Source organism: Athene noctua, chromosome 1, assembly GCF_965140245.1.
Source record: "Athene noctua chromosome 1, bAthNoc1.hap1.1, whole genome shotgun sequence".
Taxonomy (NCBI): domain Eukaryota; kingdom Metazoa; phylum Chordata; class Aves; order Strigiformes; family Strigidae; genus Athene; species Athene noctua.
Window position 1 is genome coordinate 22351569 of NC_134037.1, and position 24103 is coordinate 22375671.

Below are 24103 nucleotides of genomic sequence, written 5' to 3' on the forward strand. Positions count from 1 at the left end.
TACCTTTGTCTCAATTTGTTTGGTGTCTAGATTCTGAAAAAGCAGCTTTACTCTTGTTTTCCCATCATCTGAAGAGCCTTTCAGCTGAGAGAACTTAAATCTCCACAACACGTTCTAAAGAGAAAGAAATTTGATTAAGGACTCTGTTACATGCTCTTACTTAGAACTATAGATTGATGATCAGTGTTTATGTATTAAGATAAAGCACTAGGGCAGTAAACATTGCACATGATAACAGGGTAGTTGCAGAGCAAATAAAATTAACAACAGCTCTGTATCATATGTGAAAGCAAAAGATGCAATATTAATATTCACTAATTAATTATTTAGAAATTCTCTGAAATGTAAATGTTTCAGTTGCCTACATAATATAAAAATCCATGGCAAAAGCTTAATTCTAGAAAGATCCATAATGGTATTTGTCAGAGTTTCACTATGAACACAACTGCATTCCATATATTGATATTTCATATTTCAGCTGGCTCACCTGCATAAATAATGTAGATAATAATGTCTTACGCAGACATTAAAAAGCTGAATTTACTGATGGGTGTAACATGGTTTGAAATCCTTAGATAAAATAAGATATTGAAATGCAAAAATATTATTATGTATGTAGTCTGCAAAACACAAAAATGTGTTCTACATTACATAGTTTGTAAAACAGAATTCTAGGCTTCTTGGTCTCCTATGGGTTTATGCATGGCATCTTACTACTGTTGGCAAATCCTAGACTGACAGGGTTGTTTTAATAGTTATAAGATACTTTTCAAAAACAAATATTACAAAATTATTTCTGACACCTATGTAATTTTCTGTATTTATCTGAATGTTTTCTATAGATTGCCTGAAAACGTGTGAGTTTAAAAAAACACAAGGTAACAACTTGCATGCAGACTTCCTGCTGATGTTTCCTTAATGCTTATAATCATAACGAAAATTCTATCCAGATGTTGCAATGTGATTCAGATCCTGGAAACTGCTGAGGAAACACAATTTAAATACTTTGAAGGCTATTTCAAAAGCATACACAGAAAAAAAGGTTGCTATGTTCTATTTTCCAACATACCTCATCGCAAAATATTTCGTTTCATGTAAGACCAGTGCTAGCAGTGGTCTTCAGAACACTAACAGTTTGAAAGGGAATGCCCTATAAATAGAAATGTGTTTACGGAAGGCACAAAAAGCCTGATTCCATGTCCTGGTTCCCTGCAGACGTAAATATCACTGACTTCTTAGACAAATATAACAGGTGAACAAAAAGCCAACTATGCTACAGAATTGTAGCATAAAGCAACAGCTTAAACTTCCCATTCATGAACAGATTTTAACTGGCTTCAGAGGACCTAATTAGACCACCTGAGAAGTATTCAAAGCTTAAATGAGTTTGGATCTAAAGAGGATAGATGAATATTCTCTATATAAGTACTAAGGTGGAGATGAAACAAGAACTTAGGACCAATTTAGCAATAATAGGCATTGCTGGAGTCATTATCTCTCTCAACAGTTGACACTGAATGGAAAAGAAGTAGATGGTTCTGGAAGGTGGAAGAAAATGCACACTTTGGGACCCCCTTTATGTTGGATGAGAGGCTGGAGGCATAGGATAGGGAACATGAACCAACCAAACCAACAAGATAAGAATCTCTACAATCAGATATAAAGCAGCTGCAGGCCACAAGAGCATCTCTGTGATGGGCCAAAATAGTAAAAGCTGAATAAGTTAAACCCATGATGACCCTAGAAGAGAACATGTAGAAAATGAAATAATTCTTTCAAATAAGTTTAAGAATCCCCCGAAACTGTTCTAGAAAAGAGTTATGTAAAAGACACTTAAACTTCTTCTGTTGGGTTTCCATGGCAAGGTTTTGGTAGTGGTGGGGCTACAGCGGTGGCTTCTGTGAGAAGCTGCTAGATGCTTCCCCCATGTCCAATAGAGCCAGTGCCAGCAAATCCCAAGACAGACCTGCCGCTGGCCAACGCTGAGCCCATCAGTTGTGATGGTAGTGCCTCTGAGATAACATATTTAAGAAGGCGGGGAAAAAAATCCTGTGTAAATGCAGCCAACGAGAGAAGTGGGAGAAAGAGCTCTGCAGACACCAAGGTGAGTGCAGAAGGAGGGGGATGAGGTGCCAGAGCAGATTCCCCTGCAGGCCGTGGTGCAGCCCATGGGGAGGCAGCTGTGCCCTGCGCCCAGGGAGGGGAATAGAGGAGCAGAGACCCACCTGCAGCTCATGGAGGACCCCACGCTGGAGCAGGTGGATGCCCAAAGGAGGCTGTGACTCTGTGCAGAGCCCACACTGGAGCAGGGTTTTGGCAGGACCTGTGATCCCATAGAGAGAGGAGCCCACACAGCAGCAGTTTTGCTGGCAGGACTTGTGACCCCATGGGGGACCCACACTGGAGCAGTCTGTTCCTGAAGGACTGCAACCCACGGAAGGGACCCACGCTGGAGCAGGTTGTAGAGAGCTGCAGCCTGTGGAAAGGACTCATGCTGGAGAAGTTCATGGAGGACTGTCTCCTGCAACCCTCATTCCCTGTCCCCCTGCACTGCTGGAGAGGAGGAGGTAGAGAAAAATCAGGAGCAAAGTTGAGTTTGAGAAGAAGGGAGGGGTGGGGGGAAGGTGTTTTTAAGGTTTAGTTTTATTTTTCATTATCCTACTCTGACTTGATTGGTAATAATTTTCCCCAAGTCGAGACCGATTTGCCCATGATGGTAACTGGTGAGTGATCTTTCCCTTATCTCGACCCACAAGCCTTCTGTTATATTTTCCTCCCTATCCAGTAGAGGAGGAGAGTGATAGACTGGTTTTGGTGGGCACCTGGTATCCAGCCAGGGTCAATCCATCAGAAGCAAATAGTACAAATAGTGTAATAAATCTATATTTGATTATTTCCTAAGCAAAAATTCGTGTCCTTTTTACTTCATCATTTGCAATAAGATGGCCCTTTTAATATTACTTTCCAGACTGTAAAAAAGAACATTTTTTAATGAGTGCAGGCACTGGTTGCCCAAAATTTGAGATCCAGGGTTAGAGTCATAGAGCAGACAGCAGACTGTCCCTTATTTTAATAAGCCTGTATGAACACCTGCTGTGGTGTAACAGCATTCTTTGCACCAATAGGTGACTTTATTTTGAAATTCATTATCTCAAAGAAAAAATGTATTTTTCAGCAAAATTGCTGTGTCACTAATGAACTGTTAATTGCTTGACCACTTCAACAATCTATTCAATGTTGGTAGTAAATATTCTGAAAAAGCTATGACTATGGGGAAACACAGCCAACTCCAGCTGACAATTATGGGAAGATGAACGGCAGGAGCCACCCATTACTGTCTCTCTCAGGTTTGAGGATGCAAAGGACATCTCCATCTCTTACACAGATGAACAGTAAATGTACTTGAGCTCTCCAGAATTTTTCAAGTTTAACAACAGAATCAATCTATCTGATAATCTGTATTTCTCCTTAGGTAAGCAACAAAGTTTGATCTAAATCCACCTTATCATCAATACTGAAGGTAGGCACTGCGGCTCAAAGTCCTGTCAATAGAGAAGTTTATAATTTTAAGGTGGGAGTACACCCAATCAATCTTCACATTTAAAGAAACATTTTCTATAGTCCAATGACATTACTTTCTATAGCTAATTTGCGGCTACATGCAAAATGTGTACAGTTATGCAAAAAGCAATTTCAGAATGCAAAATCATCTGAGGCAGAGAAAGGTATGCAAACGTATTTCCTGCATTTTTTCCACTTCATAGGATAGCACACAATCCAATTAGCCTAAATTTTCAAATAACAATGATCTTGGTCTTTCTTTCTCTACACAAATATTTCAATAAACTTGGGCATTTTGACCAAAAAAACACAAAATACCAACACACAAATACTAGATTCTGTGTCAGTATTTCAAAATGCAGTATATTTCATTTTCACTCAGAACGACTGAATGAATTTCTCTAATATATATTTAAAAAATCCTTTTAGTTTGAAGACTATATTTCAAAGGACAGACCTTCTACTATACAGCTCTATTAATGCAGAAATATTTTTTGTATGTATGTTTACTTCTACTGGCAAACAAATGTATAAATACATTTAGAATAATTTAAAGTATCACTAATTTATATACAAAATAGTAGAATTATAGTCAGGGCTTGGAAGTTGGCATGTATCATAAACCATCCCCTGTAGGTACTTTATATATAGACACTGTTTTGCAAGATAAGTGAATTTAATCTTACAGATTATGACTTCGAAATGCATTTGCCTTGTTCTGTTTCTTTTAGACATGGCCTAAATATTTTATGATGGAAGAATAATTAATCCTATTTTATATCTCTAGCTTCAAAACAAATAGAATCAGGTGATGCTTCATTTTTTTCATGACTGGTAATATTTTGAAAATCTTGAAGTTTTTTCATTATAAGAAATCAAGTTCTCTGTTAAATATAAGCTTCCTTTGATTTTGTTACTTGAAAAGGAAATTATTTTTTTCATATCTTTCTCCAAAATTTATCTTTACAGGCTAAGGCACAACTATAATTGTCCCTTTCAAGTCCCAAACTGACTGGATTTCAGTAGTGCTATGTAAATAAAAAGTATAGTACATTTGAGGAAGAAATACCCAACATCAACATAAAAAATTACCATTACTGATCAACATAAAAAATAATGGTTACTGATAACTTCAATAACAGTAAAACATAATAAAACAGAGTTATGTTTTCTTTTCTTTTTTCTCTTACCTTTGTTTTACTGTCAAAACAGGTAAATCCCAGAGCAAAGTCGATTGTGAAACACAGGGTATCCCCTTGCCAACTGCACATATATGTTTTAGACTGGAAAAAAGGTATGATTTTTAGAACAGCCATCACCGTCATTTATCATATAAAAATATTATTTTATGCATTTTTGTGTGGGAAGACACTCAGCTAGCAACACTGCTACTGCTTTATATTATTACATTTTAAAATTGGCAAAAACTGAATGCAAGTCAGTATCAGATATGTCAGCTAGACACTAACTGGAGGTCTTCTATATTTCAAGTCACTCTTCTACAAAATAAATACTATATTCTTGGAAACCATCCCTTACAAAATGCAACACAGAACAAACAAAGCCAAATCTGACTATTCCAAACTTTTGGAGAACTGCTTAGACCTGACCAATTAATGACTTCTGATATAATTACCAGCAAATGTGCTGGTAACAGTGCCTAAATGTTTATTCATTGCAATCTAATTATGAAAAAGCTGTCTACTTGACCTCTGTCTGATTTAAACTTTGTAGACAGTCTTTTTTATTTTGCAACATTTTTTCATTTGTAAACTTGGGTGACATGCCAGAGCAGGACTAGGCTAGTTCATGTTAGCTAATGTAATTTAATAAGAAGAACTAGTAATTATCACTCATCAGTTAGCACTGATACTTGCTAGACAGTGCTACATACACAGCACTTCTTTGATCACCTTTCAGGTTAGAAATAATAAATCTGTTATATTAACAAACCCCAGAAGTTCTGTTTAAACTTCTGATAAGCTTTGCAGTAAAAAAGCAATTAAAATTCTTGTTTAAGGCTAGCTAACTTAGGTATATGGCAGAATCTGAAAGCACATGAAAAAGCTTCTGCTGCTGATGAAGTATGAAACAGCCTGATGACATTCACCATTCGCAGTTAATGGCAAAAAGCCCACTGCTTTCAGCATGAGCAGTGATCAGATCCTGTCTCCAGCCTTTTGTAAAATGACCACCTTACCAGCAATTTGTAAAATGATACCCTTGTGCCTTATAAAAACTTTGATTTTTTTTTCTTCCCAGGGAGGATTATTTTGCTCTTATTGATATTTCATAAGCCACAATGTTACCTCACGCTTAGACATTTGTTTAAATTAAATTTTTGTGTATGGATAGCTTCTTTAAATTAGAAAGAAATGGTTTCAACACAGGAATGGCCTAGAGGAGACTGAAAGCGTTAATACACTTGCTTAAGTTGAAAATTGTCCTTTTAATTGTTTTTTAAGGATTTTTAGTATAATTTAAAACTTCTACATTTAGTAATTTTAAACATTTCCTCATTTCACTATCAGTTAAAATATTTAGAGTTACAATAAAGCATTTCTGAGTTACAGATATGATATTTTATAAAGGATCATGAAAGGGCTAGGAACAAAATGAATTTATTAGTACAGATTAGTATTATAATCAGCTCAACAATGACAGAGATATATATTATTTCTGAATAAATTATTTCGCTCACTGGTGTTCAAAGATCATATTATTTGGCATTTAAAAACATTTCCGTGATTGATATTCAATTAAAATGACATTTAAATATCCCTACATTTTATTTAGTAATTACAAGGTGGCATTAAGCACCAGTCATAACTTACTCTCCATTATTTTCCAATTAAAAAGGTTATACTAGCTGAGCTCTGACTCAGCAAAGCAATTTTTAAAACATATTAAATTATATTGCCCCAATGGGTAAGCATCTAATTGCTCAGCCACAAACGATGAATACTAAAATGAACTATGCACAAATAATTATCCTGGAATATTTTACAAATATTCAAAACTTGCAATAATAGAACTGGTTTGGAAATTATTTGCAGACAAATACTAGAGACAAACAGAATATTCTGTTTCTTCACTGCGATAAACACTACAAATAGATAGATAAGGTTTATACTTTAAAAGCAGTATAAAAGTAGTATAAAATAGTGTTTTCCTTACAATAGAAGTAGTTTGGGTTTTGCCATATAAATTTAAAAGGCTGCCTATGGCACTTCCTGAGTGATTCTGAACAGGTTCTCAGGCAGCCTTCTGATAAGAAACCCCATTTTCAGTCATTAACACTGGTATAGAGCATAATACCTTTTCATTCTTGCCTTTGGAAAAAGCTTCCCATACATTTGCAATTGTGTGATCCCCCTTGGCTATCTACAATTGTTTACATGGAAGCTTAACATAAGAAATCTAGGCTTAGCTGTCTTTTAGTAAATTTTGCAGAAAAATAAAATAGCACTGCATATGAGCCAGCTTGAGAACTCACAGTTTAAGCAACAGAGACAAAAATAATAGGTTATTTAAAAAAACCTTCCTTACTGATTGGAAATGAGATTTTTCTGGGCTTAGATCTAGCTTATCGCAAAGCGTTTGGGGATTGTAAACAGAGGTAGATGAGGTAGATGAGAATCCACAAGGTTATCAACTTTAAGATATGCATTAAAATACTCTCCTAATAGCCACATTAATTTACATAGCTTATACATGTATGAATACTCAAAAGATTAGCAAATGTAGCATAGTGACCATCTTTGTCTTGCACTGCTCCAGACAAGTTGTAAAAGTTTTTCCAGCGCTAACCTTGGTGATTCTGAACATTATGAGGATGTAGACTGGTAGTTTCAGCCTGGTTAGATTCTTTAGTCAAAGTATTAAGAATTTAGCTGTTAAAAAGAAGGCCTCATGCCTGAACTGCTGTAGCTAAGAAAATTGTAGATCAATTATTTAACGTTCTCCAAGCAACGGTAGAATGATCTGTAGAATAATTATTTGTAATCAGGACAACTACAAATATCTGTATAATTGTTCAGGTATTAAGTGTCTCAGTGCATGTATCTGTGGCAGGTGCACCCGCCCAATGAGAGCAGAGCTTCTTGACTGCTGAGGTGTAGCAGCTTTGGGCTGCCTTTGTTCTCAGGGCCTTGTGGCAACTGGGGCCTTTGGCCAGTGGGAGCCGCTCTTGACTCCAGGTCAGACTTGGCCTGGGGATCACTGGAGTCCCCTGGGGGAGCCATTTGGAGCTCGTCCCCTGGAGCAGCCGCTGCAGTCAGGACTCTCCCCTTGGGTCAGGACGCTGCCCAAGGAAACTCCTCGAGGTGCCTTGGGTCGGGACGCTGCCCTGAGCAGGTCCTCGGGTGAGAGCCCTCACTTGTCAGGTGAGTGATAAAGCATTTCGGGTTGTCCTTAAACCCTAGGTAGCAGGGCTTTGTAAAGCGTTTGGGGTTGCCATTAAACCCCAGGGAGCAGGGCTTTGTTATGTGTTCTGGGTTGCTGTTAAACCCTAGAAAGCTGTTCTGTTCTCCTCTCACTGACATTCAAACCTGTAATTTACAGAGAGCTAATTAACTGTGTTAATTTTTTTTATTATTATTATTTTTGGTGGTTGGTTGTTTATTTGAGAGCATCCATAACAATACCTTTAACTTATGAAGGATCATTAAGTTGATAATATCACTGTGCAAATAGCTGAAGAGCAGTGTTTCTGACTAATTCATAGAAGGAGTTTCTTAGACCTTAGTTCTTGTTTTCTTGTTCAGAAGCATGGCACTGGTCTATCTTTGGCACTGGTATCTGTCATCCCAGACCTTTGGGCTTTATAATTACAATGACTGCACATATACACTCACCATCTTTCCCACAGACATAAGAGATTTCCCAGAAATAATTCAGCTTTAATCTACCCTCCTCATTTATCAGACTGTCCTAAGACCCTCGAGGTCCTGCCCTCCCAACTGCAGATTCCATTGGAGCTATACTGCAGAACCAATGGATGTTTCAACTGCTTCTTTGGACAGACTTGTGGTGGCCAGCAGGACACTATCATGCTAGCTTGTACTGTAAATGTAGGGAGGATCACACAATGCTAATATCATTAAGCACTAATTAGCATTATCTCACCTACTGGCAATACCAGTCTTGAGCAGTCCTGGGAACATGTACTCTCTGCCTATCTTGTCCATGCCTTCACGCTGGGTCCCCTTCACTAAAGTAGCTCATGTGAGAGTGAGCAAGCCTCTGCTTCAAAGGGAAGGTTAAAAGCAGTCCACAGCATTTTCTCCTTGCTAATGAAATTCCTGCCTGTCCTCAGCAAATGGCTGATACAAAGCCAAACTCTTGTCTGTGCTCAAACTGCAGGGGACTGAGATTCCTGGAGGGGAGTAAGAAGGTTGGGTAGACTTAAAAGAGAGCCCTGGAAAAAGCAGTCCTGCATTCATGAGCAGGAGGTGTTGGTAAGAGTGTGTAAGTACCCTTCTACTGCAGCTTTCAGAATGAAATTAAGTCCCTACATTTACCCTAGGGCAAGATTTCATCTCTCTAACAAGGTCAAATCAGATGGTCAGTAGTTCATCTCTCCCATCTACAAAACTCTCAACACTTCCATCCCAGCATGATCCTACAGTTAACTAATCTTGTGAGGCTTGGGGAATTTAGTAAGGTGTTTGGGGGTTTTTTGTTTGTTTGTTTGGATTTTTTTTTTTTCTGTTGCTAGCCACATCAATTAATATCTTCTATGACTATGCACACATCTTGAAATCCACAGAAGGTAATTAGCATTGGAGGCTTGGGTTAATTACCTCTTAATGGAAAAAATAGAAAGGCTTATTTCATGCTTATCTTCCATCAGTTTTTACAACAGGGAGAGGACAAGGACCAGGTTGCTTCAGTACTCTAAAACAAAGACCAGTGTAGGATTCTGTCTAACAATGAAACTTTACAAATATGCTCAATGACAGGCTAATTAATTTCAAACCCAGCTTTTATGATCATCAGTCATGATAATCTTTTCCTCAGAAGGATGGAATGCATTTGTGAACGGATCTTCTAACCTAACAAGAAGGGCTTTAAACTCTGTTCATGAGTGTTAGGTACCCAAGTCAAGAGGTGAGTAAATGGTAGAACTGGAAAATGAATTCATGGAAAAACACTACAAGAGGGACTTTCTTATTTCCACTCAGAAAGGAGGGCATAAATATACCTCAAGTATCTGTACAGTGAGAGACAGAACCTGGACAACAAACAGAAAGGGGGACCATTTCATGCATAGTCTCTGACCTGTGACATTTTTGGAAGCACAAAGACTTGGTGGCCAGTAGGCACCATTTCTGCCCAGACACAGGCTGCTTAGGAAGGAGAGGCAAGAAAGAAAAAGAGGACCCCTCTTCTTCTTGAGTTCCCTTCTATGTGTATGTGTCCTTGGCCACACAGAGCTGTAGTATGTAGCAGGAGGAAGTGAGCATGCCTGCTAGATCAGAGAAGCCTTCTGATTTTGCACAGACATGTGGGTCTCCCAGGTACGCTCAAGCCATAAGGAAGTTTTGCTTCACGGACTGTGCAGTCTCAATGCTTCTAAATAAATCTAACATACAATAGATTTTTGTGGTTACTGGAATATAAGCTTATCTAAATTTGCCTAAGTTCTATCACAGGTGTTCGGTGTAGTAACTATGGATTTTTTCAAGGCTTTTCCATCTTTTAATGTTATTCAGATGTGGGATTGTATTCTGTCCAAGAAATAGGGGTTCCGCCTGTTTATTTTTTTCAGTAAAATTCTTTAGAATCATGATTACTAATAAAGCCTGTCAGTTGAGATGCTACATTCTGATATCATCAACAATGATTCATAGTAAAAAAAAATATTTTATAGAATTTTTAAAGATTCAGGGTGGTCAGTTACCAATCTTTTCAGTCAGTATCCCTTTTCCTAAAAAGTCCCTTATTTCCTTGGCAAGTAAAGTTTCTAAGGAACAAATGAGATTCAGTGATACTGCTCATGTAAGGGCAACACAGAAAGATGAAGTAGTGTATATTCCTTTTAATGGAGTTTACTTTTATAACTCAAGTGTTGTTGTTCCTAATGCCTCATCAAGCTTGCAGTTTCAAAAATTCAGCTGATGCCTGGCTACACTGTGGTTAATTATTGTCTTGCATTAAGAAAAAACACAGTTTTGCTTTAACTACAGCATTCTTATGCGATATATTAATTGATTCTGGACTCTGCTATGTTCTGTGGAGTAGGAATTGTAGTGTTTTTGATCAGCCAAAATACAGAAATAAATAATGGTCTTCCATTTTAGATGAATACAAATTTGACACATACATGATTTTGTTTGTTCTTTTTTCGAAAAGGAATTGGAAAGTAGACAATACAATTACACTTTACTGCTTAAACTACACATTTCCCATGATGCCCCATCAATTACTTCATAGATGTATACATACGTTTGCTCTGAGATGGGCTGTAAGGGTTTATCACATGTAAGTGGGAACACAGACACTATTTCTCACTATACTAATGTTATAGAATTAAATACATATTTTCTAAAAATAAATTATAAAAATAACCAGACAGCAAAGCACTTGGGCAAGAATCACATCCATATCCATATGCATACAGTATACATCTTGCACACTGCATTCATATTATTCACTCAGTTAAAATATGTGCTATGCCTCTGTGTGGAAATAATATGCCATCAGTATACCAAAGGCTAAAATCGTAATAAAACTTTAACTTTGCTTAGAACAAGGGAGTATTTGAATTAAAATTAAATTAACATTATTTTGTTAATCTAATTAATATATTTTTGGAATATTGTTTTCCAAAGACAAGTCATCTCTTTCACATGTGAAATAACAGAATTGATGAGAATACAGTTTTACTTCTTCAGTAAAACCAATACCTGCTTCATATATTATAAAACAGTCATCACCATCTGGTTCTGTTTTTTTGGTTTTGGTTTTGTTTTTTTTTTAATAGTTAACTACCAATGAATACAAGCCAATAACAATAGTGCATGCATTTAGCATGTTTAATCTAGTGATGTCCCTAAAATCTACCAAAGTTAATGGCAAAGGTTTTTTGAGCTATTCAGAACTTGTCTGTTGTTACGTAATGTAAAAAATAAAAATTAAAAATTAAAGCTTAGACATATGCAGATCAAAATTAAGTGACTAAACCCCTGAAACAGAACTAGAAATACTCCAAATAGACCACTTTTCCCTATTAAAGGAGTTGACTTTTCAACAAAGTCCATGATCTCATAAAGACTTAAGAAAATAAATTGAATACAGATGAGGAGTAGAATTCTAATGGGCTAAATGTATATGAAGTGATTTGTTTGTGTTTGTCATTCTCTATTAAACTGCAGATTAACATGATAATTGAATGTAATTGTTTTCCCTAGAAATCAATCACTAGTCAACATTTAAATCATATTAACAGATGACTCTAGGGTTGCCAATTTGAGCTGATAAAATATTAATATCATCCAAATATCACTGATACCTGTTTTTTCTTATTTCTGAGACCAAATCTCACCCCACAGTACATTACATATTTTTTTTTTTTAGTCTTTCTATCAGTGTGGGCATATGTAAAAAATGGGAGGAAGTTTGTAGGACTTGTCAGAGGAACTTAAATGCCTGAAACAGAGAAGGACCTAAATGATGTGCTTTTTAATTATGCATTAGAAATAAAATAATGCACAACAGCATCTAAAATACAGTGAGGGTAAGGAAAAAAACCAAAACATGGACAGTCTGAAACACAGATTCTTTCATTAAGAGTTTATACAGCAGCTTTTCACAAGCTACTAAATCATACAGGAGTGACAGGTGTAAGGTTTCTTAATGCATCCAATGAATGTATTTACCAAAAGTTTGGTAAAAGCCTTAATATGGCACTGGCTAGGTCAAGAGTGAGCTTTTCTGCAAATTCCACTTTTAGCATGCAAAAAACTCCAAGTAGGATGTTGAGAGGATGATAAGAACAACCAGAGTTGTTATGGTTCTACTGAGAAATATATCTCAGCCCACATACAGAGAGTGTACTAGGAGGCATACAAAATTAAACCCCTTAATTCTGAGGACAGTCTGCAAAATCCTTTTCAACACTCTTTTCACATAGAATTACTTGTGCTAAGCAGAAGCGCTTTTTTAACTCTTTGAAATTCCAAAATACTTGAATTTAAAATACTTTGGCTTCTCATTTTAAAATTCTGATTGTTATTTTAGGATAAAATATTTTATATTATATATCAGGGTTTTTTCTAAAAAGCAAAACTTACAAGCATTTATAAAGTGAATCCACATTACATATGAGAAAATGAAATGACAACGAAATCTGGCATTCATCAAAACCATGAGAGTATTCAGAAATTTCATCCAGAACAGACTTCTGAAGCTCAGGTGTATTCCTGTTCCAGATAACTGTGCAAAAGGATCAGTGAAATAGTTTATGTGACAGTGAATGAATGAATACCATCTTCACTTATCTGGCCATACCTTTAAGGAATTCATCATGTCACAATTAAAAGGTTACAGAACTGTCATAATTATGGATAGATACAATTAAAATCACCTTATTGAAACAAACCAGAACTGATCAATAATCTTGTACGTTTCTCCAAGGTCTGCTGTTTCTGCAGTCAAAGGAATTGTATCTAATACCCTAAAATGACTTTTTTACATACTTGACTGCATATTAGTATAAAAAAGTACATTCTCTTGTAAAAGATGGTGCTGTAATCTGATGATTTGAAGCAGAAGCTATAGGTTTTGTGTTTTTTTGTTTTTTTTTTTTAAATATTGATGCACATCTGTGGTTCAGCATATATGTATGCAAGAGACACTGGCACTAAAAGTAAGATTTTTCAAAGGACTCAAATAATGGCTCATTATACTCTCACTGAACTTCAAAGAAAGCTTCTATTGATTTCAGCTGAAGCAGTGGTAGCTCAGTGCTTAGTGCTTTAGAACAGAACACCTATGATAAATATGTTCATGTTTTAAATGCTGGCTTTCTCAGGATCCTGCTATGCTTGAAACTTTTGTCTTTAGGTCATCTATTACAATCTGAGCCACACTCATAAGTAAAATTCCTGCCACACAACAGCTGTCCTAACTGAAATAAATATCTATCTGATCTAATCTATTTGTCATTTGTAATGCTTGTGACATTATAGCAGCTAACTGCAAAAGTGGTTTCTTCGTACAGTTCTCATTGGACAGACTGCCTTTTCAGAAAACTTCAGCATTAACTGTGATTAAGCATTAAACCACTACCACAGAGAGACTAACGCTATGTGCGCATGTGGCCTGAAGCACATGTTCCTCTGCAGGGCACAATTTCTCCTAAACCATTCTAGGTTCAGCCATTACTTGGCAAGATGAGCAAATAATGCAATTACGGATGCCTAATTATGTCCATAGCATTCTCTCTGTAATGTGAACCTATGGCCAATGTAAATCTGTCAGAAGAAAGAAGACTTGCTACCTCCTCTGCTGAACTGGCAGGCTATAGTTTAAATTGGTTGTAGGAAAAGGTAGTGAGAGAAATGGAGGCAGGAGGACAAAATCAAAGGCCAGCAACTTAGTAGTGGTCAACTGCTAGCAGTGAAATTTCAAAGTGCGTTTTTTAGCCTTGGCTTATGTCACGAACAGATTGTGCTTCCTCATCTCTGTGCCTGAGCAATAGCTTCATGGTTTTGTAGAAACTCATTTTTCCATAAAGAAAAGCAAGATACAACAGTGACTTGAATGTTTAACAGTTCCTACCTGTAGATTTTCCCAACTATATTTTCATATACTTGAGGCAGATTCTCAGTAGCAATCCTAGCAATCAGGCTGGTATCATTCATATTACTGCAACTCTACTGGTTTACTTCAGCAAAGGCAATGACTTGTTTTAATAAAGGTTTTTTCTTTTCTGGTGATCTATAGATTCTGGAATTTTGCAGTTGAAAGCAAAAGACATTACTGAGTACAAAATTCAGTTCTGAATCAGTGATGCTTGGACTGGGATTTTGTTTTTCTACCTGATTCTTGTAAAGGAATCACATGTGGAGAATAATAGGAAACATCAACTTTTGAAAGCATATAATAATATATCAAAATTCTAAGGTAATATTACTGTATAAATTTGAAATTCTGTGAGAGTAACTTCTTGACAGCTTGCAATTTCATCCTTATTCAAGTCTGTAAGATCCTTTAGAAAATAATAAGACCACATAGTAATTATTTAAATCTTTGGAGTTATAAATAAATATATTGAGAGATATATCCAAGTCTTTGGATTTACCCTTTCAATATGAATAATTTGTAATTTTGACCACACTCCTATTTTTAGAAATATTGGAGTAATTTCATGAAAATTAACATTTATTCATGTTTAAAATACAGAATGCGTAAACAAGATTTTGTTCAGTAGCCTTGTAAATTGGTACATTCTCTTGCTTTTAAAAAATTCTAATAGGTGAATTGCTTGATTCTCGCCTGGTATCTGAATTGTTGAATTATTAATAATTTTTACAAATGTATTTACAATTAGTCCATATGGTTCTCAGCATCTTTCTTCGGGTTGGAAAATGGTGCATTTTTTGCATCAGTGTGAAAATGAATTAGAATTTAATAGCATTTCTAAAGATGACCAGTTAAATTGGAATTGCAATAAGCTTTCTGTACATAATGAAAACAATCTAAAACTTAATTGTGTAATTAAACTGAGTGCTTCTGGTAACAAACTGATAATTATCTTTTAACGACCCTATAAATCTAACCTAATCTAACTGCTGTTTAGAATCTCACCTGAATTTAAGGAGGATATTCGCTTTGCTTATTTGTTTGTTTCAGAAATTAGTTTGGAAATTAGTATATGGTGATGTTTTAATTTTTAAAGGGATTCCTATATATAATGGTTTCATATATGATTTCTCACCATCCCGGAATATAAAATCAAGGTAGCATTGCAAACTGTACTTAACATTTTTGCATTTTAAATACGTCATTTGGAGCTCACAAGGATTACACTGTGATCAGTCAATCCTGTTTTATTCATCCTCTCAGTTTATCGTGAAGAATTAATAGATTCACAAATTAGAAATAATTACTTCTTATTCAGACTGCCTAATTTCTGCTGGATTTGTTTACTTAGGTGGATTTCTTTTGCTCAGTCTCAAAGGGTGATTTAGACTACCAGGCCTCAAGCACTACTGAATTCCCAAAGATGCCTACAAACAATGATTGTGTTTGTTTTGACCGTGGAGTTACTGAGAAACCCAAAGTCTTCTGAGCATCTCAGAAATCAGCTAGTCGGAAGAGTTAGGTTAGCTGTGGTAGGAAGATGAGTGGAAAGATACCTAATCTCTGCTCAAGTCCCAGTGGGGACACAGTCACTAAAATCTATCCTGATTACTAACTTGAGTAGTAGTTAGACCAATTCAAAATGCCACTGGAGAAAATAACTTTTGTTTAACATTCAAGGAAGGAGACCCAGGAACTAAATTTCTTCTAGGCTGCCTGGATCTGAGCATCACAAAATCCTTTCTACAGTTTTCTCTAAATCTTCAATCTTCAATTGGACTTGTACCTTTGATGCTAAAAAATAGTTTCAGATGGGTCAGATTCTACATTTACTTGCAGCTTGGCCACCATACAGTGGGAATGCAAGAAATACACATCACTGACCAATGCACATCACTGTTGACATTGTCAGTGGATGCTGAACACTCGACTTTAAGTATATATAAAGGAATGTTGCTAAAACAGGCATTGATGTTCAGTGGCAAAAACCTTGTTTAGAAATTATTTGAACTTTTATGTAAAGGAACTTCTCCAGCTGGGTCCTAATTTTGAAATCATGAGGAGTTTATGGTTATCTCCACAGAACTGAGAATAAAATATATAAATTAATTTTGGCTTCCTGGAGCTGCTCAAATTATGGTGAAAATGTAGGTTTTTAAAATGTCAGTGCAGCTTTGTGCAGTTCTTTCTTTTTGATCTCTCATAATTGTAAGTGATTTTACACTTCATAGAAGCTAGTAGATGATTTGAAATGTAAGCATTACTTTTGATGTTATAAATTGATTATCACTTATGACACATTAGGAAGTAGTAGGTATGCATAGTCACTACTATATTGATATTTTATATAATATAGCCAACTGAACTCTTCTAAAGGGAAGTTATGAGAAAATTTTGCTTTCCAGAGGAGTTTATTGAAATCAGTTGTAAGCAACCTATTAATTTCTGTATGTTTTCATTTAGTTCTAGTGAACCCTTTCAGAGGATTTTTAACAGAAATATGGATGTAAAATTAAGTAACAGTCCAGAACAAACAGCAAGCAGCTGTAGGAATGAGGAGATTGCATAGATCATTTCCTGAGCTGCAGAGCAGGGATGAAAAGGAAGATTACATGGATAAGTTTTATAAAGAAACCTTTAAAACCATAAATATTTACTATAAAAAACCCCAAGTGCTGAAAACCAAAACCTGTCAACAGTATGGATTCTGAAAGGATTTGTACAATAAACAATGTATGTTTCATGTAAAACAGCTTCATCCTTCTTAGATGAGAATATTATGAATGGGTTAGAAATTAATTAAAACTGATGAACTGGTAAAATCTATGACAAGATATTACAAGGAAATTAAAAAGATGAATAGAAGAGAGGATATCCAAAAGTAACCAGGATGAGACACTTAATCGGAGATGGTCCATCAAGCAAAAAGGGAAAGAGATAAAAAGCTGAGGAAAGGTTATTATGTAAACCGCTTATTTAAAATAATTACTTTTTTTTGTTTGTTTGTTCTGTTTCAATCATCAATAATGTGGTTGTAGGCTCCTCAGGCATTTCATATAGATCATCTTGAGGAACTTACAGCGTATAGATGGAAATCAACATCTGGAACAGGAAGATGGTGAACTAAAGATACTGTAATGTATGCTATTCTCATGTCTGTCATCTTTTCTAAGTGTGGAACACTGTTCAAACTCACAGATAAAAACAGAGATTGGCTGGACCAACCAAAATGGAAAAGGAGTTTGTTGTTGCTCACAAAAAAATAATTTAACTATTGTTTACAAGCATTTAACTATTGTTTCTCTTTTTTTAGGAATTTTAATCATGGTGTTTTAGCAGCACAATATTTATGGAAAGGAAACTGAGAGCTTCATATAGGAATCATATTGAAACAAAGGTCTGCTTGCACAACCATTCCCAACAATTATTTTTGCATTTATCCAGGAACAGACATAATCAGCAAGCAATTTTGAGCCATAAAGAGTCAGTCAGGCTTACACGTTCAGCATCAAGAATCTCACTATAGAGAATGGTTTGTTGTGAATTCTTAGAAAAGCCAGGAGAAGTTAAAAATGCATACAAAAAGATAAAATGTCCACAGAAGCAGCTACATGTTAACTGAAATATAAAGAGGGAAAACAAAATAATTGCATTGTACATTTATGTTCATTATAAACTGGTTCTGGATTTCCAGTGATGTTCACATGACATGGATTTAAGTGAAATAATATTACAACATTTGTGAAAATTTTTTAAATTTTAAAAAACTTTAAAATTTTAATTCTTCACAGGAGGAATTTGTATAATTCCAGGAACATTAAATTTACTGCTAACATTCTTTTTAGCACAGTACATTCATATCCCTGTCCTCAACAAATATATATTATATTTTTATTTGTTAAGATCAGTCATTGAGTTACAGAACAAAATGGAAAGAAGTTTGTTAGAAATACTTACCTTTAAGCACAGGAAATAACCATGCAGAAAAACTTCTCGATTATTCTGCTATGACTGAGTGGAGTCCAACATCTGACCTATTTTAATTTTTGCAGTAACTCATATTAAACAACTTTTTTTCTCCAAGCAAAGTAAATGGTTTCATGAAACTAGGTTATTCAGCTGTGAGGACTGGAAAGAGCTTGCAGCATCTGCATCACAGCTGGAAGCACAAAGAGAAGACTTTCTTTTGTGTTTAGAAGTTACTAGGTAAATGAGGAGAGTATGTAACCATGTCTCTTCACTATACACCAACTGCAGGTATTTTAGACAGTGCAGTAGATGACTTTCCCCCTGCATGTTTTTTTCAGTCTCCCGACAGCTCTTCTACCTTGTGAAGCAGACTCCTCTTCTCTGTTGTCTGCCATCCATGTAACAAGTACGAAGTTTCAAGATGCCAAAACTGTTAGTCCAACTTTTCTACAGGCAACAGTCAAATGTATTACTGTCACACTTTCCTCTGTCTGCTACCAAAAATATTACAATAACCTCCTCTATCCTCCTGCTGAACAATACTGAAGACTCCAAAGAACCAAATCATGCTATTGAGATGTTTCTGCATTAATTTAACAATCATATATGAGACTCAGATAAGTCAAGATCATTTGGAAAGTTTGAGGAGAGGGAAGAACACTGAGAAAGTAACTTAATAAAAGAGTTGAAAAAACATCAAATAAAATCCCACAGCACTGACAAGACTACCCTGAAGGATCATAGAATTAGTGATCTGGAAAACTAGCTTTTTATTTTTGAAGATTTACTACAGTGTATAAAACTTTTTTTAAAAAAGAAGAGGAAAAATTACTTCATCTGAGCATCATTAATTGGTCTTGCACCAGGATGTTCCAGGTGAGACAGAGAGGCTTGCTGGGATTTGTGGGAGATGACTGAACTTCTAGTTATGACTGAGAGAACTTCACTGCCTGTCTTCCTCTATTGCAATACTGACTTTTATTACCAATCTCATGGAAATACTTTTAACAGCACTTTTTCTACCTTTCAACTGCCTTCCTGCCCTACTTCTGCATTTTTATTGCCCCCTTTTGTCCAAACTATGCCATCAGTGACTACAGTATTTTTTCTAAGAAGAAAAATGTAGATATTTCTAGCACGAGGATTTAACACAAGTTTGCTATCATTATTTGTAAATAGATTAATTTCATCAGGGTCACTGAATGTCACAGTTTCTTGACAGACTCCTTTTTGTAAGTATTTGCAGGTTGATATATGGTTTTAAGATAGCTGCAAGGAGAATGATATTGTGAGGGGGATTTCTTCTTCCTTTATTGCATTCCTACTGTCATTTAATGCTGGTGCCATTTTCAGAAGAAATGTATAAAAAATGACACAACATGGGCAGATAAAATTCAAAAGCACCTTTGAACATACCATTAGACCTTAACACTTCTTTTCATAAACTGTGTAAGGACAGAATCTTCTTAGAAATACAACTCTTATAGAAACACCAAATACAAAGAATGTGTACAGGATAAGGTTAACAACTCTGTCAAAGACAAGATCCTAATGATCCTCAACAGTAAACAGAACCAAGCCACATTTAAATAAGAATGGCTGAAATGACACAGTGCAGTCCAACACCTGCCATAAATCTTGCCCAACCATTCATGAATAAAAATGCATTTCCAATTGCAATTATGGTCCTTCTCCAAAAGAAAGAATTGTTATGGATGATCTAACCTACCAGTGACAACCTTCAGTCTTCTGGCTACCAAAATGCCAGTTCTTTTTCTATGGCTTGATATAATCAATGTAATGTTAAGTTGCACCTCATTCATACTGCTCTTGATATCCTTCTGAAAAGAAGGGCATTCAAAGTAGCACTCAGGTTTGGAAGTAAGTAAGTAGTGGAGTCAAAAGATTTTTCACTGATGGAGAGTGACCACAGCACTCTGCATCCTATTAACATAGTGGTTTACAACAAACTTGAATGTATGCAACTGCGTGAGAGAAAATTAAGATATGGGAACACACGTATGGAGATTTAGGTACTATAACCAGGATTTTAACTGAATACCTCTCCTGGAGGTTTCAGATAGGTTAAACTACAGCAGCTGGAAGTAATATTAATGTCTTTTGTGTGATATGGGTTTAGAGGACTGTTGCATTCAAATGGAAAAAGATAATTCCACAAGCAAAGAACCATTCCTTAATTTTAAGATTGTTAGGATGTAAAAGAATGGCAAGTTTTGAGTTTTAACAATAAATACCACAGAATTTGAAACAGATGATCTCCCTCCCTGTTATACTTAATTTTAATTATATATTGCCTGCTTTTTATATATATATATTTATAAATAGGACATTGAATGGTTGTTGAAACATCATTTCTTGAAGAGTTTATGTGAGAAAATACTTTATGCATACTCAATATGCATTATTAATCCCTCCCTGATGCCCAGCAATTTTTCAGGAAGAATCATTTTTTCTCTGAAGAACTGCCTTCCTTCTCAGAAGTGCAGGAGCAAAAGCATCACCATAAGAAAACCTTTTTTGTTACCCCATCAATCCAAAGAGGAATTGGAAGAGTTCTAAGCAAGTGCCTGCTGTCACAAACTGTTCATAAACAAGAAACTGTTCGTAAAAAGGATGTCTCAAACAACTTGAGTGGGACGCCCTGTGGGGCAGAAGTGGAGCAAGCTCTGCAGAGGTGGGGGGGTGGGCCATTTCTCTCCCCCTCCCTCCTGTTGTTGCCCAGAGACAGAACTTGCCTCTGAGCAGGTACAGCCAGAGAAAATGAGAACCTTCTGGAACAACCTACTGCGCATGAGTAAGAAAGACTATACAAAGGCAACACCCCACGTGTGTCTTTGCTGAGCCACCACCTACAGACCACACTGGCTACACTGCGACAACACGGGATCCAAAGGTAGTGATTTCCCCTTTTCCTATCCCCTCCTCTACCCTTTTCTATTTCCTCTTTCTGCTGGCTCTTTCTTACATATATTCATGTAAATAAGTTTTGTACTAATTGAATTGTGATTGGTTGATCATGGATGGGTTATTGGGAAAATAGTCTCATCCCCAAAGTGCCTTTTTTCATTCCCAGGACAGTTATCAGTTGATTGTTGCCAAGCTGTCTCCATTCACTCACTAATCAAGTCATCAGCACAATTGTTCCTCTGAGTTGTTGTGGTGACTCGTCCCACCCTGCGGCTCTGCCAAGCAGAGACCGGCTCTTCCACCAGCATGCAGGCTCTTGGGGAATTCAAAAGATTCACCCCCCCTTGTAACCCACTACGTGGGACAAGACACATGAAAATCTTGTTAGAATCACAGAGATCTGAAAATTTAAAAGAGCTGATCCAACACCTGCACTAGGACTCCTGCTAGCAAGCTGTGCTAATGCAGTGCTGTGATCCACTCCTCCCTCTCTCTATGGCAAACATCTTTAGGAGGTCCCTGCAAACCCAAACATATCAGATCAAGCTTGAATTTGTGCTAAACTGTGGAAATATGTTTTTAATTGGAGAAAACTTATACTCTTAATCTGTATGTTCCCATACCACTGGTCCAGTTCCCTTGGGAGTATGGATCTAGACATTCAGCAAATAAATTGTTAATATAACAGTACAGAGGTGCTTTAAATTGCAACTTAAATCAAAATCAATGTATCTTCTCTGTCTTTGTATCATGAAACATCTTCTCTAGAATAAAGTATCTGCTCTAGGATAAGCACAATCGTTTTTTGAAATTCACTGATTCTAATGGGAGCTTAGTCACCACAATGCTAATAGATACACACACCTAGAAAACTATACCAGGAATCTTGATTGTACATTTAAAACCACCTAATGGGATGTGAATCCTCTGATCTGAGAAAATAATTGGATTGAGAGAATTTTACTAGCCAGTAGAAAGTGATAATCTGCTGTTTAATTTTGAGAATTTAAGACTATCACAAACTTTCCTCTCACTTTCATGCTGTGTCTTCAAGCTCTTCCAGTGCTAACAAGGATGATCCCAGTAATTTACAATTAACAAGACCAATATTTTTTCTTTGAAAACAAAAACATTATGTAAACATATTTACCTTATGTGAGTGGAAATTCAGATTTCTGAAAGAATATGTTCGAGGTAGACTAAATAATCTCCACAAAAACTGTTTTCCAGTAGTAATATGTATTACTTTCCAGTTTGTTATAATCAAGGTCAATTTACAAACTAATACTTCTAATTTTCAAACTGTCATAACACCTCACAGACTATTATTATGTAGTCATTGACATACAAATATTGATGTGTTGATGAAGCTTTCAAAAGCCTTCAGTGTATTAAAATGTACCCAGATCCTTAGTCGTGGAGCACATCGATCTCACACAATTATTAAACATACAAATTATCTAAAAATTTGTTATACTTATTTTACTGATGAAATGGCTCCATGATTTGAATTATTTATTACTTACCCCTGTTCTTTGAACTTCCAAGAAAATCGCTCTTTGAAATGATTTCTCCCACACTGCCAATTCGCTGCCCAGCTCTACATTGAAATAATGACTCTTGCCATGTCCAACCATAACACTGAAACAATATGGCCTCTGGTCTTCAAGATCAAAGTCCTGATGAATACCTAAATAGAAGTTTGCTTGTAGCCAGCAATCATCAGCAAGCCAGAGCTGAAAGACATGTTTCAGTATATGATTCTTCATCTAGCAAAAACAAACAGTTAAATTAACATTGTCTTCTGCAAGTGATGGGTACTTGGATATGTTATGTCATTACCTTGAAGAAATTTTCAGAGAATTAAGTAATAATTTCAAAGAAAACTTATCTCTTTGCTTCTTATTTACTTCACCCTGTATCATGTAATCTAAGTGACTTCTGCAGTTCCAAATTACTGTCAAAAGTTATCTAAGCAATACATACATAATTTAAAAGAAGTTTGTAGCAAAGTATTGTTTACAGTGAAAAGGAAGGAAATCCCTGAAATGTTTGAATACAGTTCAAGAACGGTGTACCGGCTTTACAGGAGAATATAACTACTCTGCTTTAATTGGGTTCCAATATGCTAAACACCAAGGAATGCAGTAATTTATCAAGCACCCAAGGACTAATTCTAGAAATGACAATGTGAGCTTTCAAATGTCCTCTAATAGCTGACAATGCTGCTCTGCAACTACATGGGGAATGAAGTCTGATCCTGCCATCACCTTCAAGATGAAGAACAGAAACTTCACATTAGTCTTTCATAATGAAAAATATGCCTGTAACAGAACATTTTGTAATGGAAACAAACTCTTACAAGGAACTTCCCTAATCTTTCAAGACTTTCTTGATTAGAATAAATATAGAGAAGAAGAAAACTAAATAAAAAAGCTACTGCTTATACATCTGAGTACTTTCACTGACTCAATTTCCAAATTACTAATTTTTTTCGTTTCTATTTATCAGATAGAGCCCCTTCCTATCTCTATTTCTCCCATGATGACATGGGCCAGAAAAGATTGAAAGAACAAAAGAAAGTAATTTGCAAAAGAATGTTATTTCTTATTTTCTAAAGGCACCTGCAAACAGAATTTTCTTTCTCTAGCACTCCAGGTTAGGTTTAGGAGTCTTGACTCCAGTCAAGCAGATCTGAGATAAAAGCAGTCATGTTTGATCGGACTTAGGTGGTTTTGAAAAGACCAGAATGCAGCTTTCCAGTAGTACCCAAGTCCTAGAATCTTGTAGTCAGGATAAGCCTTATAAGTTAGAAGTTATTTTTCCAGAACTTCTA

The 24103-nt window shown here is 35.9% G+C and overlaps 1 protein-coding gene across 1 annotated transcript in view; it reads right to left on the reverse strand.

The window, feature by feature from the left end:
* The window catches only part of SNTG2 (syntrophin gamma 2), a 306792-nt gene that overhangs the window by 10947 nt on the left and 271742 nt on the right, over positions 1–24103 (reverse strand). Inside the window, exons 14-16 of the mRNA XM_074922311.1 lie at positions 22794–23036; positions 4752–4844; positions 4–114 (exon numbers count right to left, since the gene is read on the reverse strand). Of these exons, the coding sequence (XP_074778412.1) occupies positions 4–114; positions 4752–4844; positions 22794–23036 (447 nt within the window). The remainder of the gene's footprint in view (positions 1–3; positions 115–4751; positions 4845–22793; positions 23037–24103) is intronic.